This window comes from Cervus elaphus, chromosome 17 (assembly GCF_910594005.1).
Source record: "Cervus elaphus chromosome 17, mCerEla1.1, whole genome shotgun sequence".
Classification (NCBI taxonomy): Eukaryota; Metazoa; Chordata; class Mammalia; order Artiodactyla; family Cervidae; genus Cervus; species Cervus elaphus.
In genome coordinates this window covers 26,529,844-26,548,890 of record NC_057831.1, presented here as the reverse complement: position 1 = coordinate 26,548,890, position 19,047 = coordinate 26,529,844, and the positions used below count along the sequence as shown (strand labels likewise).

General features: G+C 39.5%; 1 protein-coding gene across 1 annotated transcript; it reads right to left on the bottom strand.

The window, feature by feature from the left end:
* Window positions 1–2,160: 2,160 nt before the first annotated feature.
* On the bottom strand, window positions 2,161–17,681 carry ADH7 (alcohol dehydrogenase 7 (class IV), mu or sigma polypeptide). The gene is given in 12 exon segments (XM_043871066.1): window positions 2,161–2,185; window positions 3,589–3,727; window positions 6,678–6,797; window positions 6,800–6,812; window positions 7,606–7,712; window positions 7,715–7,862; window positions 11,919–12,156; window positions 12,226–12,313; window positions 12,938–13,034; window positions 13,036–13,077; window positions 14,543–14,647; window positions 17,634–17,681. Coding segments are annotated over 12 exon segments (1,140 nt in total). The 5' UTR covers window positions 17,652–17,681.
* Between the last annotated feature and the right edge of the window lie 1,366 nt (window positions 17,682–19,047).

Sequence of the window (19,047 nt, the reverse complement as noted above, 5' to 3'; positions counted from 1 at the left end):
CTTAATGCTTTACCCTTAGTGAATAAAAGTTTTATAATGAATAGAACTACCCTCTTAAAAAATCACCACAAAACATTTTATAAAATCTTGAAATTTTATTAAAAATTTTAAGTATATTGTATATATAGATACGGGGCTTCCCCGGTGGCTCAGAGGTAAAGAATCCACCTGCAATACAGGAGACATGAGTTCAATCCTTGGGTAAGGAAGATCCCCTGGAGAAGGAAATGGCAACTCATTCTTGTCTGGAGACATGGACAGAGAAGCCTGGTGGGCCGTGGGGTCACAAAGAGTTGGACATGACTTAGCAACTAGACAGCAAAAACATAAATAGATATAGCAAGCTATGCCAGTGCAGATGTATACAATTAAAAACATTATTTTGTTAAATGGCGTCATTACTAAGCAAATAGGGACTTAGGGACTGCTTTATTAAACTGAATATTAGGATATATATGTAATATATATATATATATTATACTGTGATTGTAGCTGAACTTGTATGTTTAATAGTATTATCAGTTCAGTCATTCAGTCATGTCTGACTCTTTGTAACCCCATGGACTGCAGCACGCCAGGCCTCCCTGTTTATCACCAACTCCCGGAGTTTACTCAAACTCATGTCCATTGAGTTGGTGATGCCAGCCAACTGACTCATCCTCTGTCATCCACTTCTCCTCCCACCTTCAATCTTTCCCAGCATCAGGGTCTTTTCCAAGGAGTCAGTTCTTCACATCAGGTGGCCAAAGTACTGGAGCTTCAGCTTCAGCATCAGTCCTTCCAATGAATATTCAGGAGTGATTTCCTTGAGGATGGACTGGTTGGATCTCCTTGCAGTCCAAGGGACCCTCAAGAGTTTTCTCCAACACCATAGTTCAAAAGCACCAATTCTTTGACGCTCAGCTTTCTTTATAGTCCAACTCTCACATCCATACATGACTACGGGAAAAACCATAATTTTGACTAGACGGACCTTTGTTGGCAAAGTAATGTCTCTGCTTTTTAATAAGCTGTCTAGATTGGTCATAACTTTCCTTCCAAGGAGTAAGTGTCTTTTAATTTCATGGTTGCAGTCACCATCTGCAGTGATTTTGGAGCCCCCGAAAATAAAGTCTGTCACTGTTTCCACTGTTTCCCCATCTATTTGCCATGAAGTGATGGGACCAGATGCCATGATCTTAGTTTTCTGAATGTTGAGCTTTAAACCAATTTTTTCACTCTCCTCTTTTACTTTCATCAAGAGGCTCTTTAGTTCTTCTTCACTTTCTGCCATAAGGGTGGTGTCATCTGCATATCTGAGGTTATTGATATTTCTCCCGGCAATCCTGATTCCAGCTTGTGCTTCATCCAGCCCAGTGTTTCTCATGATGTACTCTGCATAGAAGTTAAATAAGCAGGGTGACAATATACAGCCTTGACATACTCCTTTCCCAATTTGGAAATAGTATTATAAAAAGACATATTTTCCTGAAATATTCATGTATGCTGACAAATCTCTTATACTCTGCTTTTCAATTTCATCTAGTTATAAAATGATTCCTTAAGTTAATCACTTAAAATGTGCTTCTCCCTTGTATCCTCCCTTTCACTATTTCTTTCCTAATCAAGTAACTTACAATGAGCGGTTTTCAAAAACTAATTCAACATTTTTTGTAACAAGTGCTTTTTAAAAATATTTACATTTGAATCCAAAAAGAATGGTTACAATGTGTTAAAGACATCCGTAAAATTAATATTAGTGTAGGAAATACATGTGTCATATCTTTATGGCTAAATCTGCTGGGTAAAATTCTTTTAAAAAAATGTTTATTCTAACATCAAAATCCAAGTATATGTATACGTACTTAATATATATTATGTATGTACATATATGTATGTTATATATGTACATATATACAATCTCAAAATATATAATTTTGGCTTTAGAACATGTAAGTTAAAAATTTTAATATTGTTGACCCAAGCACCCTGCTAATTCCCAGGTGCTCATAAGACACTGAATGTTTATTTCATGAAGACTATATATCTTCATATATATATCCTCAATCTTGTGCTTCTGCTTGTATTTATGAAACAGATCCATGGTCAGAGCAGAGAAAGTGTAAAAAGGGAAGGTCCAGGTCACCATCACACAACACAGACCTTCCGTCACCTAGAACCTCAAAATGTCAAGACAGTTTGAATGCTGAAATGTAAAATGACAGCTTTTAGTGATTTGTTTCCATACCTTCCAAACAAAAACATTTTATGCAATTGTCCTTCCTGCCTGATTTAGGAAACTTCAGGTCAATTCTGCTATTGGTAATCCTTCCAGGCCTGAGGTCGCCACCATTCATTTTCTCTCTATGGGTCTCTGATATGAGTATCTGAGCTGACTCTTATCAGTACAATTGCAAAAGCTGACAAGAGGAAAGGGATTTCCTGAAGGGAAATTCCAAAGGAAAAGGATGAATAAGGCTATGAAGATGTGCACAGGAAGGGTTATCCAGTGAACTTAGACTTCTGGGTGTCTAGGAGCAAAGTAGCTGAGTGTTACTCCTGGGCTTTATCCCCAAAGCCTAGCACAGAGGCTGTGATAGGGTGGGTGCTAAATTCTATCCTGTGATAGGGTGGGTGCTGTTAAATGACTCGATATATTAATAAATAAAAGTAGGTTGTGGTCTAATAGTAAAGGCTTTCAAAACCATGCTAAGGCATTGATATTTTGGGGCAACTTGAGTTTTAGCAGTTTAGTGAAGTTCTGGCCAATATGGTAAAATATAGTAGGCAGGAGACCTATTATCATATGACTGTGTTAACATGGTCAGTGAGAGATAACTGAATTTAAGGTAACAACTGTGGGAAATGAGAGGGAGCACTCCCATGCTCACTGCAGCACTATTTACAATAGCCAAGATGTGGAAACAACCTGTGTCCATGGATGGATGAATGAATAAAGTGTATGTGTGTGTGTGTGTGTGTGTGTGTGTGTGTATAATAGAATATTTAGTCATAAAAGAATGAAATTTTGCCATTTACAACAAAACGGATGGACCTCAAGGGCATTATGCTAAGTGAAATGAGTCAGTCAAAGACAAAAGCTATATGATCTCACTTGTATGTGGAATGTGAAATCTGAAATAATAACAACTTCATAGATACAGAGAACAGATTGGTGGTTGCCATAAACAGGATTATGGGGTGGTAGAAATAGTTGAAGGGAATCAAAAGTTAAAAAAACAAGTAAGCAAACAAAGCCTAATCTTCAAGGATCAGAAGAAAACACACTTTAAAAAAGCACTTTAAAAACTACAAAGTAAGGAAATTTTGTGGCAATACTTGAAGAAGTGAGCAGGTTTGTGATGAAATAAAAATACCTAAGATGAAATCAATCTAGTATTAAAAAACCAAAGTACAGAGGTTTTAAAAATTGGTTTTATAGGACAGTGACACAATAAGTCTATGAAGAAGACTTATTCTTTTTGTAAGTCTATATCAGTCTTGCTACATAAAATAATATAAAATATGAGGGAAACATACATTTATAAATATTAAATTTAAAAGGTAGCCTATGGGGAGGAGACAAGATAACCATAAAAAAGCAGGTACCTTTGTCCTGAGTTGAGCAGTTCAAATCCTTCACTGATTTTTTAAAGACGTAAATCATGTGTTATCAATTGGTCCAGGTCAAATTTATTTTCCAGGAAATCATTCACCAGTTTTGGAACATGATCTCTGCTTTTCCAGCCTGTAAATAAGCACACATGCTCTCTTTAGAGTTTACTAAATGAGTTTTATATTTTATTATCTTATATTTGTTCCCTCTCTCTCTTGTACTGTTACCTTTATCCTGGATGGTACTATTCTCAGCAGCACACAATGGAACTGCATTTCTCCCTTCTTAAGAAACAAAGACAGAAACCCCATGAAAAAGCTTTCTTGTCCCCACATCTTTTAGCTACCTCATATCTCTTCTCTTACAGAAAAACTGCTTTACAGGAAGAATTGTCTCCAGTGTTCTCAGTTCCACTTCCTTTTCTCTTATTTTCTCTTGAGCCCACTCAGTACCTGGCTGCTATAACGCTTGTGAAGGTCACCAGAGACAGAGACTACGGTCAGTGTGAGGACACTCCTTTTCTCTTTCCACAGTACCTGGGACACAAAAAATGAGAGGCTGTTTGGTACAGAGGAGATTCTTCAGAGAGGGCTCCTTAGAGGAAATAAGACTAATTGATAAACAATAAGAGATATAAGTTGAGCTTCCTCACTTTGACTATTTGTGTGATGTAGGGATATTATGGATTATTGATGACTTAGAAGTAGAATTCACATATTCACTGAATGCCTTTTGAGTATATGCTAAGTACCAGGTGGCTTCCCCGATATCTTAGATGGTAAAGAATCCACCTGCAATGTAGGAGACTTGGGTTCATCCCTTGGTCGGGAAGATAACCTGGAGAAGAAAATGGAAACCCACCCCAGTATTCTTCCCTGGAGAATCCCATGGACAGAGAAGCCTGGCAGACTACAGTCCACGGGGTTGCAAACAGTTGGACATGACTGCATGACTAACACTTTCACTTTAAGTACCAGGTACCATTTCAGGGATGGGAACATGATGGGGGCAAAAAAATGCCCAGTCCCTGATCTCAGGAAGAACAGGAAGCCCAAGAATCATCTCACTTTAGTTCAGGGAGACTGACAGTAAACAAATATTGCCGAGTACATCATCAATGACAAGAACGAAGGAGAGAAACAGAGTGGGGGCAGTAGGTTGTGCAGAGGCTGAAGCTAGGGAGGTGAGGAGGGAATGTGATTTTTTTTTAAAGCTTAGGGAAGGCCAGTCTGATAGGGTGACATCTGAACAAAAACATAAGGGACAGGAACTATCCAGAAATCTTGGGGTAAAGTAGTTCGGGGAGAAGGCAGAGTAATTATAAAGGCGTTGAGGTGAAGTGTTGGCCGATGAGAGCAGTGAGGAGGCTGGTGTGTCGAGAATAGAGAAGAGCAGTAGTAGTGGCTGGGCTTGGAGGGCCGGATCACAAGGGGCCTTTTGGCCATCACGTGTTTTGAGATTTTACTCTGAGTGAGAAAGGAAGACGTTAGAGGTGTTTGGGAGAAGTGTGACCTGATCGGATTTCCCTTTTAAAAGTCTCAGTCTCTGGCTGCTCTGTAGGGAATACTCTAGGAGACAAAGGGCAAAAGCAGGGAGACCATTTCAGTTCAGTTCAGTTCAGTTCAGTCGCTCAGTCGTCTCTGACTCTCTGCGACCCCATGAATCACAGCACTCCAGGCCTCCCTGTCCATCACTGACTCCCGGAGTTTACTCACACTCATGCCCATTGAGTCGGTGATGCCATCCAGCCATCTCATCCTCTGTCGTCCCCTTCTCCTCCTGCCCCCAATCCCTCCCAGCATCAGGGTCTTTTCCAATGAGTCAACTCTTTGCATAAAGTGGCCAAAGTACTGGAGTTTCAGTTTCAGCATCACTCCTTCCAGTGAACACCCAGGACTGATCTCCTCTAGGATGGACCAGTTGGATCTCCTTGCAGTCCAAGGGAGACCATTAAGTCATTGATATCATGCAGGACGAGGTGATGCTGACTTAGACAAGTGATGGTGCTGGCGAGAAATGATCAAATCCTGGGTATACTTTGGAGGTAGAGACAATAGGCTTTGCTGGAATACTCATGGTATGAGAGAAAGAGCATAACCCAGGGTTTGAGGCCTGATCAACAGGAATGATGGAGTCATCATTTATTGAGATGGGAAGACTGGGAGGCAGGGGTGGTTTAGGGCAGGTAAAGTTCACACATCTGTCAACTATCCAAGTGGAGATGCCAGGTACGCAACCTTTATGTCTTCAGGTCTAGGCTGAAGATATAAACTTAAGTGTTGTGGGTAGAGTGTATTTACAGTCTTGAGACCACAGAAGATCACCTTGGAAGGAAATGTAAATAAAGAGGAGAAGAGGGCTGAGCACTGAACCTTAGAACACACCAAAGTTAGAATCTTAGGGATGTGGAAAACCCAGCAAAGACTCCTGGAAGGAGTGACTAGTGAGGAAGGACGAGGAGGAAGAATAAAGGAGAAAGAAGAGGAGGAGGAAGGGAGCAGGAAGAACAGCAGCAGCAACAACAAAGTAATATCTAGAGTGTTTGAGAAAGAGGGAGCCACCAGCTGTATCAAATCCTACTGATAGTTCATTTACGACCAGGACTGAGTTGACCGTTGTCTGTGTCAGTCTTTCTGGTGTTAATTTCAATCATCCCCATAAAATGGGACAATCCCTTTTATTTTGGCTTTAGATTCAGAACTTTCTGTTGATGCTATTTAGTGAATCAAATAAATTCTATTTTTCATACACATTCTCATGTATGTTGAAAATAATAGGTTAAATTAGAAATTTCTGTTCCATAAAATCATCCCAATAGAGAGTGCTGGAGCCTCTCATTCGGGCCTTTGGAGAACTTGAGTTGCAGATGCTAATATTAAAAATATGCCCACCAATACTAGCAGTAAGTCAGGGTAGGGGGATTATCTTTTGTACCATCATGGCCACAGTTTCATTTTAGATCACTTCATATCCATTCTTGGAAGAAAGGCTTTTCAGGGAGGATATGATGAAAAAAGAGACTTCTCTCATTGTCCACAGAGTTAAAGCCACATTCTCAGGCCAGAGGCTTTGTCGGTCTTACCTTCAAAAATGCATCCCTTCCACATGCATCCAGTGAAGAGCAGCATTGGGTTGCAAGTGAGCATCTTGGCTGATGGAGGAGCCCCTACCTCCACCTTGACCACATAGTTCATGTTGCAGATGCTAAGGCATCAATCTAAGTTTAGAATGAAAGAGAATGTTTCTCATTTCATGTTACAGACTCAGATTCTAAGTGACGCCAGGGAAGGGGAATGACAACAGTGGTAAAGACTACTTATTCCTAAGGTACCAAAAGTATTAGAGCGAATTTAATCTACTGCTCAGTTGGGAGCAGAAGTGACTGTGTCCCATACTGCAGTTCTTTCTTACCCTAACCCAAACTGGGGCTTTCTAGTCCAGAAGATCTGTCCTCAGATCTAAGCAGAAGTCTGGTGCTACTGGCTGCCACAAGGGAGGCATATTTTAGAGAACTGAAGGCTTCTATTTTGAGAGAATTCAGATAAGAGAAATCGAAGCTCAGGTATAGTGTGAGAAATTGGCTACATCATGGTTTTGAGGAAAGACTGCCAAATTTGGAATAGCCCCTCCACCCATGCCCTGTTCTCCTGCTCTCTCCCCAGAGAGTCACTTTAGGCTATTTGGCTTATTAAAGTTCAAGAGATGTAATCATTGTTGCAAAAAAAAAAAGAAAAGAAAGTGCCATATATACAAAGCAGATTAACACTTGAACACTTTGCCCTGATGGTTGACTCCCTCGCAGCCTGGTCACATGAGGGTGGTATGATGTGATACTTCTCAGGCAGACCTACACATAAGTTTGTGTGTGGCTTTAGGTGCAACTGCTTCACGATTACCAGGTATTTTGCCTAATAGGTAGTTACTATCAGTAAAGCTATGGAAAATGAGTCTACCTTCGTGCAATCAAGGTAGCTTGTGTACTATGTGTCTCCCCTTATCGTGGCTCTTACCATAGTTTCAGGATGCCCAATAACTTCAAAACTGTAGCCCATAGTGTCCCCTGTCACTTCTGATAGCACTTCACTGATGGGCTTGGTGAAGTCCTTGGGGCTGATCACTCAGTGGCTCCTACAGCGGCCCTTTGAAATTTGTGTTTGTTGAGGTCAACCCCAGTGATCCTGGATGCACCAGCTGACTTACAGCCCATGATGACCGAAAGGCCAACTCCTCCCAGGCCAAAGACCACACAAATTGAGCCAGGGGTGACCTGTGGGGAGACAAGTCCTGTAAATGCTAGACCTAGGGTCAAAAGGTAGAACCTGCAAAGTATCTCCAGTATCAGAACATGAAAGTCAGAAGATCACTTTGATGAGTTGTTAGGACCGAATGACTCATTCTCAGGACAGTGCCACAAACAGAACCAGAAACAGCACAAACCCATGACAAATTTGTTTTAGATTTGGTTTAACCAGCATGTTCTTAGTGATCATAACTGAGTATTTTTCATCAAAGTTGAATCTCCATGTTGAAATAGATTATTGATCCATGTATAGCTTCAGGAAGAAAATGTAGTTAAATCAGTTGGGGGGTTTTTACCCTGTACTATGTGTTATTAGGGCTTCCCTGGTGACTCATATGGTAAAGAATCTGCCCGTCATGCAGGAAACCCAGGTTCAATCCATGGGCTGGGAAGATCCCTTGGAGAAGGGAATGGTTACTGATTCCAGTATTGTTGCCTGAAGAATTCCAGTGGACTATGCAACCAGCACATAGTCCCTGGGTTGCAAAGAGTCAGATGTGACTGAGCAACTAACACTTTTACTTCATGCTATATTAAAGAAGATTCTAGACAAAAGTCATCTTCCTGCTAGAACACTCTTAATCCTATTACACAGCAGGGAGCAAGGAAACCTGAAAACAGAAAGACCTGTATATATCTATGCATGTGTTTTGAAATGTCTAAACTTATAAGCAGGGATTTATGTGGGTACAGAGGTGCCATGCCCACTCTCCATGAGCTATAATTTCAGCTGTGGCCTCCCAAGCTCTCAGTTCAGTTCCTGAATTTGGAGCTTTGAAATCCGTGTGGCTATTCTCTCAAATATCATTCATCATTCACTCATCCACACAACAAATTTTATTGATGAATTCTTTGTGGTCAGAAACTAAACTGGGCATGTTCTGCCTTTTCTCGTAGTTTCTCTGGTAGTTTTACTAGCACAGTAAAAAAGTAGAATACTAATTTAAACTATATCCAATGTCCCTTCTCTCATCTCTTTCTTGGAATAAATCTGTTTGAACAGCCATATGTATATTTTCCACAAACTCCTCACCTTTTTAGTCTTCCTTTGGACATATATTTCCTTTATTTGGACATCCCTTTTCTTTATTCATTCATACATCTCTTTTTTTCCAATTATTATTTATTGAGTCATTACTATGTCCAGGCTCTTTGCTAAGCAGTGTAGTGAACAGAAACTTGGTCCATACCTTCCTGGAGCTTGTGGTTAGTGAAAAGTAAAGGTATGAGAATTTGAAATTTGGGACCATACTATTAATGAAGCAATCATGTTACCTTGAATAACAGAAAGAGATTCCTGCTTAGATGGAGTGGATAGAAAGAAATAAAGAACTTCTTTGAGCAAGCAGGTGATTTTTTTTTGAGAAAACATGTATTTCTCCTTAATTTTTAGATTATATTTTACTAGGATGGAATTCCAAATTGGTAGTCTTTCTGTTTCTTCCCTAGTGGCTCAGTTTAAAGAATTTGCCTTCAGTGCAGGAGACCTGGGTTCAATTTCTGGCTCAGGAAGAGTCCCTGGAGACGGGAATGGCTACCCAGGAATGGCTATCCAGTATTGTTGCCAGGAGAATCCCATGGACAGAGGAGCCTGGCAGTCTACAGTCCATGGGGTCACAAAGAGTCAGGCATGACTGAGCGACTAACACTTTCACTTTTCTGTTTCTTCCAGTATTGTATCTTTTCCCAGCAGGTGATCTTTAAACTGAGAATAATGTTAAGGAAGCAGCCACATAAAGGCTCAGTAGATGAGTGTTCCAGACAATTAGAATACCTCATGTAAATATTTTCATGCAAGACAGGGACAGCTCAGCAGGCTTACAGATCTCATGACAGGTGAGTGTGAGTGGATCATAGTGGATGAGATGAGATTGTTCCAAGAATGGAAGTTATTGAAGGATTTCTAGCAAAGATGTAATGCAGACCAATTTATGTTTTATAAAATTACTCTGACTTATAAATGGAGAATTACTGGGGATGGTCAAGAGGAGTAATGAAAACAATAAAAGGGAGGACACTGGGTCCAGTGAAGACACGATGATGGTATTGAGATGAAGAAAATGGAAAGATTTAAAATATACCTTGAGGGTAAAGTTAGCAGGACTTGCTGCTGGATTATATATAAGGTAATGGAGAGGGAAGATATAGGATGAAGAAAATTAGAGTGGGCATAAATATGGCTGGGTGACAGGGAGGAAGAAAATTAAGAATTCCTTTTGATACATACTCAGTTTGAGAAACCTATGAGATCCTCAAAGGGAGGTGTCAGGTATGGCATTGAATGAAGGAATTTGGGGTTCAGAGAGAGTACTGGAGATAGAAATTTCAACTCAACTAACACATGGACAATTTTTAAGACTTCGGAGTTGGATGAGACCACCACATACAGGATTGTCTGTGGGAATGGTTTTAGTATTTATGAATTGTGTGTTATTTTACCCATTTCTTCTACTCATTAAGAGTGACATAGTCAATCAGTTCAGTCACTCAGTTGTGTCTGACTCTTTGTGACCCCATGCACTGCAGCATGCCAGGCTTCCCTGTCCATCACCAACTCCTGGAGCCTGCTCAAACTCCTGTTCATTGAGTTGGTCATGTCATCCAGCCATCTCATCCTCTGTCATCCCCTTCTCCTCCTATCTTCAACCTTTCCCAGCTTCAGGGTCTTTTCCAGTGAGTTAGTTCTTCGCATCAGGAGGCCAAAGTACTGGAGCTTCAGCTTCAGTGTCAGTCCTTCTAATGAAGATTCAGGACTGATTTCCTTTAGAATTAACTGGTTTGATCTCCTTGCAGTCCAAGGGACTCTCAAGAGTCTTCTCCAACACCACAGTTCAAAAGCATCAATTCTTCAGCACTAGGCCTTCTTTATGGTCCATATCCATACATAACTATTGGAAAAACCATAGCTTTGACTCTATAGATGGACCTTTGTAGGCAAAGTAACATCTCTGCTTTTTAATATGCTGTCTACATTGGTCATAGCTTTTCTTTCTTTCTTTTTTTTTTGGTCATAGCTTTTCTTCCAAGAAGCAAGTGTCTTAGACTCATGGCTGCAGTCACCAACTGCAGTGATTTTGGAGCCCAAGAAAATAAAGTCTGTCACTGTTTCCATTGTCTCCCCATCTATTTGCCATGAAGTGATGGGACTTGATGCCATTATCTTAGTTTTTTGAATGCTGAGTTTTAAGCCAGCTTTTTCACTCTCCTCTTTCACTTTCATCAAGAGGCTCCTCAGTTCCTCTGACATAAGTTGAGTCCAAATAATCACTCTTAAGCTTTCATGATTTCATACTATATGCTAGCCATTAGAGGTTGCATTTTTCCCCCCACATAACTACTTATATGTTGAAGTCTCAACTCTCAGTACCTCAGAATGTGATCTCATTTGGATATAGGGTTTTTTTCAGAAGTAATAAACTTTAAAATAAGGTAATTAGATGGGTTCTAATCCAGTATGATTGATGTCCTTATAAAAGGGGGAAATTTGGATAAAAAGACTGGCATAGAAGCAAGGTGATATGAAGAGACATTGGGAGAAGACAGCCAAGGAGAGAGACCTGGAATAGATCTTTCATTCACAGCTCTTAGAAGAAACCAGTCCTGCCAACACTTTGATTTGGGGTTCCTAGTTTCCAGAATGTGAGACAATAAGTTTCTGTTGTTTAAGCCACTCAGTCTGTGGAAGTTTGCTACAACAGCCCTAGCAAATTAACACACCAGCCTTAATACTTATTTTGTGAAAAAAAATTAATATTAGATGTGAGTCTAAATTTTAGAAAAGAAACTGAAGGAAATACAAAGGAAACAAAATTAAATCTAGAGATTTTATTTTCTCTTATTCAGAAATAAAATTTTGAATCTGAATTTTTCATTTTCTTCCAGTTGATTTGGCATTGTGTAGAAACAGCCTGAATATGAGATGCTTTCAAAAGTTTTGCTTTTTAAAAAAATCTTGTTTTCCTAAAAAAAAAAAAAAAAAGCATTTAAAAAATAAAATAAGAACTAGCCTACCCTGCTTCTTACCTTGCCAATCTTAATAGTGGCCCCATATCCAGTGGAAAATCCACATCCAGTTAAACAGACTTTCTCAGGAGGAGCTGCATCATCAATCTTAGCAATGGAAATTTCACCCACCACCGTGTACTCAGTGAGTGTACTGGTGCTCAAGAAGTGATAGACTGGCTTGCCCTTGCACGCAAATCTAGTGGTGCCATCAGCCAGGACTCCATGACCAGTAATGGTTTGATATGTCAAATACTTACTTTAATTCAATTCAAAAATTAGCACAGGAACAATTAAATGGCATTAGAGAAAAATGACTGAAACCTACTCTGCCCTTATACAAAGGTTGCCAGATGGGTAGCGACAAGCATTGCATTCTCTACACTGAGGCAGAAATTGGGGAATGACTTTGTCATCTAGAGGGAAAACATGATATAATGTGTTGGTTGTTAACATTAAAGGATGAAATAGATGAATGTGAATTGAGCCCATGCCACATGCAAGAATTGCCTAAGAGTAGAGGCATGCCTTGGATATATCACAGGTTCAGTTCTAGACCATTGTTGTAAAGTGAGTCACACAAATTTTTTGGTTTTTCCAGTGCATAAAAAAAATCATGCTTATCTACCCTGTAGTCTTTTAAGTATGCCATAGCATTGTGTAAAATAGCAGTGTATATATCTTAGTTAAAAATTTTGCTATTGGAAAAATGGCACTGATAGACTTGCTTGAGGCAGGGTTGCCTCAAACTTTCAATTTGTAAAAAAAAAAAAAAAATGCATCTTCTTAGAAGCATAATAAAGCACAGTTTAATAAAACAATGTATGCCTGTATTCTAAAGTTTATAAGCACATCAAATTTGTTTGCTAAAGGTTGAGACTTTGCCAAATTAAATTTCACTCTATACAATCCATTTTCCTTGTGTTCTTTTATCCTCCTAAATTCATTAAGGCTCCTCTGATAATTCCTAGTTGCACTATTTCCTTTGATAGGATAGATAACCCTACTTATCTCAGACTTGTGGCTCGACATTTGCACACCTGTTTTCATGGTAGTGACTCCTTCTCCAATGCTGTCTACAACCCCAGTGGCTTCATGTCCCACAATCACTGAAAACTTAGACAGTATTGCTCCTTTTTACCACGTGGTCATCTGCTTGACAGATTCCCATTGCCAACATCTGGGTTCAAAGATAAGAACACTGCACCAACCAGCAAAGGGGTTGTTTTACAGTTGGGAAGACATTTATCTCTTTCTTGAAAAGACTATAATTGTTTATGCTGGATGACTGCCCACTATAATAGTGTTGATTCTCAAATTCTGAGCTAAGGATCAACCATCAAACCAGAATCTCTCTCTTTAAGGAATTTATAGTACTGTTGCCTCTGGCTGTATTTTGAATCTCAGTCTTTTTGAAGTAAACTGATGCTCCTGTGAGGGAACTAGAATGCAGTTTGTTACCAGGCACAAAAGTAGATTTTTACAGTTAGTTCTTCCTCTTGATGAAAGATAGAGGGAATGAGAATGGTCTGCAGAAGAGAAGTGAGCAAAATTGTATGCTACCACAGTGCTCAGATAATAAGAGATGGTCAAAGAAAGATGGCAGCAATGACTATTCAATAACCTGGTGACCAAAACAATGGTTAGGCTCTGTCCAAAGGAGTAGGGGGAATGTTCCAGGAAGCTGTTATTTCTCCAGACACAAATGAGTTCCTTATTCTTTGTGAAAAGTAATCTCAATGTTATTTGATACCCAGAAGATTTTTAAAATAGTCATTAGTCATAATGATTAACCATTTTTATCACTGTGTCAATAAAAATTCAACAAATAAAAGTTATATAGAGCAGATTAGTAGAATTGTTTTTTAATCAATAACTCGTTAATTTTATACCTACTATGGCCTTATAAATTAAAAAAAAACAGAATGAGAGTTAATAACTGAAAACTGGGAAACATTTTCTTATTTAAGGATCCAACCTCACAGTAATGATATACTCAAAGTAGGGGTGATAAAATTTTAGGCTTATATGCACTTGCAGACTTTATTTTTGGGGGCTCCAAAATCACTGCAGATGGTGATTGCAGCCACGAAATTAAAAGATGCTTACTCCTTGGAAGGAAAGTTATGACCAACCTAGATAGCCTATTATAAAGCAGAGACATTACTTTGCCAACAAAGGTCTGTCTAGTCAAGGCTATGGTTTTTCCAGTAGTCATGTATGGATGTGAGAGTTGGACTGTGAAGAAAGCTGAGCACCGAAAAATTGATGCTTTTGAACTGCGGTGTTGGAGAAGACTCTTGAGAGTCCCTTGGACTGCAAGGAGATCCAACCAGTCCATCCTAAAGGAGAAAAGTCCTGGGTGTTCATTGGAAGGACTGATGCTGAAGCTGAAACTCCAATACTTTGGCCACCTCATGCAAAGAGTTGGCTCATTGGAAAATACCTGATGCTGGGAGGGATTGGGGGCAGGAGGAGAAGGGGACGACAAGAGGATGAGATGGTTGGATGGCATCACCGACTCGATGGACATGGGTTTGAGTAAACTCCGGGAGTTGGTGATAGACAGGGAGGCTTGGCGTGCTGCGGTTCATGGGGTCACAAAGAGTCGGACACGACTGAGCGACTGAGCTGAACGGATGCACTCTCAGGTGATTACCTTGATATGACTTCTTTCGCCTTTGGTGTATCTCCTCAATGGAAAAGGGTTTCCTCTGTTCCCATAGCACAGCCACTTTACGTTTAATAACCTAAGAAACTGGTGAGAGTTATAAACAGGTTCCAACTTTGTCTTTACAGTTACAGACTCTCCGAACAATACAAATCTGGACAGATCACTTTGTAATCCTTAGAGATCATCTTATGTACACCTGTGTTTGATATATGAGGAGTGGAGGCCAGAGACACTAACACCTGGATCCTTGGTGACAGAACATGTGGGAAGCAGGGCTGGACCAGATTCTGAGGTACACCCTTTCTGGCCCTTCGCTTTTTCTCTGCCTGTGCTCACATAATATTTTACTAAACTAGGTTCTTTTACTACCATTTCAAAGTAACAAAATGTCACCTGTGTATCACTTATTCACAAGAGCAGATTTATAAAACAGAAAATGTTGTTGATATATATCTTCGAGAATCTAAGCCAGCATTTAATAGCTGTATAATCATGTGGCAATGGTGAGGATATTAGAAAATTAGCTTCTTTAGAGAGGAAGGGAACCATGAACATCATGATGTGTATAGATTGCGAATTCCTGAATGACTGTCTCTTTGCATCTCCTAATCCTTTTTTGTACCCAGTCCAGTTCTTGCATCTCATGGGTCTAGATAGGTGAGGTAAGGTTTCTCATCTCTGCTGCTGCTGAGTTGCTTCAGTCGTGTCCGACTCTGTGCGACACCATGGACAGCAGCCCACCAGACTCCTCCCCTCACAGAAGTGGAAATTAAAGAGTGGAGCATCTCAGTGAAGAGCCTTCAGCTGTCCAGCTGGTTTGGGTAGTTATTTAATTAAAGAATTTTGCTGACATTATTGAAATCAGAGAAGGGGAGAGAGAGAAATTGTTTTCTTGATTTTCCATCCTCAAATCTGTTTAGGAATCCTATAAAATATTTTAATTCATTTCTTCAGATGCCAAATGAGTTATCAGTTATCTTTCATCTTACTTGTCAACTAATACACCATTTCTAAGATCTGCTTCAGATGGATAGTTACATGGCTCTTTTACAACAGACTTTGAGAAATGATATGCTGGAAACAGATGGGACGCTGAAAGCCATCAGTGATTTTAACATTCACCCTCAGCCTCTCTGAGGCAAATGTCATGGGTCACAGTGTTGCTGACTCTATTGTTTTATTCCTGTCCTCTTTGTTGTTGTTATTCAGTCACTCAGCCATGTCTGACCCTTTCTGACCCCATGGACTGCAGCGCACCAGGCTTTCCTGTCCTTCACCATCTCCTGGAGCTTGCTCAAACTCATGTCCATTGAGTCAGTGATGCCATCCAACCACCTCATCCTCTGTTGTCCTCTTCTCCATCTGCCTTCTATCTTTTCTACCTCTGTCAACAAAGTAATGTCTCCACTTTTTAATACACTGTCTAGGTTTGTCATAGCTTTTCTTCTAAGGAGCAAGCATCTTTTAATTTCATGGCTGCAGTCACTGTCTGCAGTAATGACCCATGAACAATATGAAAAGAGTCACAGTGCAATGTGGTCCAGTCTTGATGCTAGAAATTTCACATCACAATCCCACACTAATTCCTGATGGATTAATAGTTGGGATTTAAAGTAAAACTATAAATATGAAATATGTGGAGCATGGAGGAGTTTTTGTGCTTGAGAATGACAGATAAAAGTCACACTGGAAGCATCTAAGAATGAACATTTTGTGTGTTGAGAAGTAGTAAATAGCAGTATGTGCCACTGAAAGTCAATTTATGGAAACATTTTGCTTACCAGAACAATTGCCCGGCTATCCTGAAATTCAGTTATTAATAATGTCAATAGAAATCACATTTTCCCATTTTTCTTACTGAAAAAGCTCCCATATGCTGTTTTACCCTGTTTTTTTTTTTTTTTCAGTACAAACACATCTATTTTTTCTATGAAGTAATAGAAACAAGTGAGTATTTCTACCACATCCTTCATTACTAATGAAATGATTTACAAATAAGTGGCTTTGGAGGTGAAGTACTAGACTGTTTCCATCTCTTTCTTCACCATGGGTTTCCAAGTTACTTAACTCCGTGTCCTGAAGAAGAGGCAGGGCTGGGTGTGGGCTTCTTATATGTATATATACATGTAGAAGACCAGAGAATGCCAACCCAGATATTCATCTTTGGCATAAGGATTTTTGGAGTGGACTATTTTGGGAAATAGCAGATATAGGAGAAGCACTGGAAATAGAGCATACATTACATTTTCATAAAGGAAATCACCATTTGTAAAAACATCTAGCTCCCTCTACCAGGAAGAGAAGGGTGACTGTAAGTCACAAGAGAATCTTATCAATGGAGAAGGCTGTGAATTAAATCTGCATAACAAACAGTTGTTTGGCCCACTTTTCCTGGTCACCTTCCAATAACTTGCTTCCCCCACACCCATCTTCCTTTGCTGTAGCTGAAGATAGTATTTAAGCTCAAGTTCTAGCCACCTCTCTTGAATTTACTCATGCCTGAGTTTCTTCCATGCCTAAAGGAAATATACAAGTTAATACATCCTGTTTATTTTTTTCCTGTTAGTCTGTCTTTTTTTTTTTTTTCCATTTATTTTTATTAGTTGGAGGCTAATTACTTTACAATATTGTAGTGGTTTTTGCCATACATCGACATGAATCAGCCATGGATTTACATGTGTTACCCATCCCGATCCCCCCTCCTGCCTCCCTCTCCATCCCATCCCTCTGGGTCTTCCCAGTGCACCAGCCCTGAGCACTTGTCTCAAACACTTGTTTCAATGCTATTCTCTCAGAACATCCCACCCTCACCTTCTCCCACAGAGTCTAAAAGTCTGTTCTGTACATCTGTGTCTCTTTTCCTGTTTTGCATATAGGGTTTCTACTGGCATTTTCTGAAATCCCAACCCCTTGCTCTCCCTCATCCCCCAGGGTATGCTTGCTCAACAGGCTTTTAATTCCCTAAGAAATATCCCCAAGTATTTAATTATGTTAAGATATTCAAGTTCTAACAACCAGACCCATATTATTAGATCATGAGGATACAGAAATGTTCTGCTTACTTTCCCAGGGGTGCCCATTCTGTCTTTCTTTTTGTGTTGTATTTCAGTAAACAGACTTTTTCTGCCTGTTGTTTAGCTTAGTCTGTGGTAAATAACAGCCTCTTGTGCCCTCAGATAAATAGTCTGGCTCAAAAGTTATGCCTTGAGTTGATATGGCTCATGCCTTCAAGACTTTCAATGAGCCAAAAGCCTCACCCTTTGCAGTCAAGTTTTGAAAAGAAACATGGTAACCTGTAATGATCAAACCATGAGTAGAGCTCTAACAAAGACAAGATAGCCAATCCTATGGAAAATGACTGAAAGCTTTCTTATCCATCTTATATTTGGGGATATAAAAATATATCAGGTTAGTTCAGCTCAGCATGACTCAGTAAAAATGTATTCTGTGCTTCTTTAGCTGCTCTGCAAGGCACAGCTGATTTTAGGGATGTGTGTGTATGTATTTATTGATTTTCTATTAACACTTCACAACACAGAGACTTCATGTAATTTGTAGAAAACATGTAATTAAACATAAATGAAAACAAGGCCAGGAAAGTGTGAAAGATTGGAATAGAAGGTCAAAATTAGAAAAGAGGAGTCAAGGATATATAGAACATGAGTATGGATAACTATGGTTTCTAGATATTTGAGGGATAGAAAGATATGTAAAATTTGCTAGCTCTGCATGTGAACAGATTATGGACTGTCTCATACAGTTGTAAAGGCTGTGCATGACACAAAGGCATACAGTGCAGAGAGAAAGGGAACTGAAGTCCAGCCTCTTTCTGGCTCTCAAAATGTTAAGGGTTTTCGCCTACTTGGCAAGTGTTTCACTCTCCTGAAGTAGTTGTTTAACTACGTCAAGGGACTTTTTCTGAAAATAATACAATGGTGCTGGAATCTTTGGGATTTACTGACTATTGACAGGAGAGTACCCAGGATGGATTTTATTTTTTTACACTATTTGGAAGTGCACTGGCACGTTCACCTCCAAGCAAATTTATTTTACACAAAGGAGATTTTACTCTTGTGGACTCAGTCAGTAGGGCAGGTTTTTCAAGTCTGAAAAGCTGTTCAGATCATGAAATATACTTACAGACAACAGATATGAGCAAAATTTTCTTTTCAAAACCTGGCATAAGCTTTGCCCACAGATACCTCTCTCAGTGTAATATATTAAATGTTGTAGGTCCACCTTAAAATCTATATACCTAATTCAGAATTATCAATTAGAAGGACCTTGTTTATCCATCCTATATGTAGTACTTCCGTCTGCTAACTCCCATCTCCCACTTCAAGCCCCAGCCTCTGTCCCAGTCATGTCTGTGAATCTGTGTCTGTTTTGTAGTTAGATTCATTTGTGCCAGTTTAAGGTTTCACATATAAGCGATATGGTATTCTCTTTCTTTTTACTTCACTTAGTATGATAATC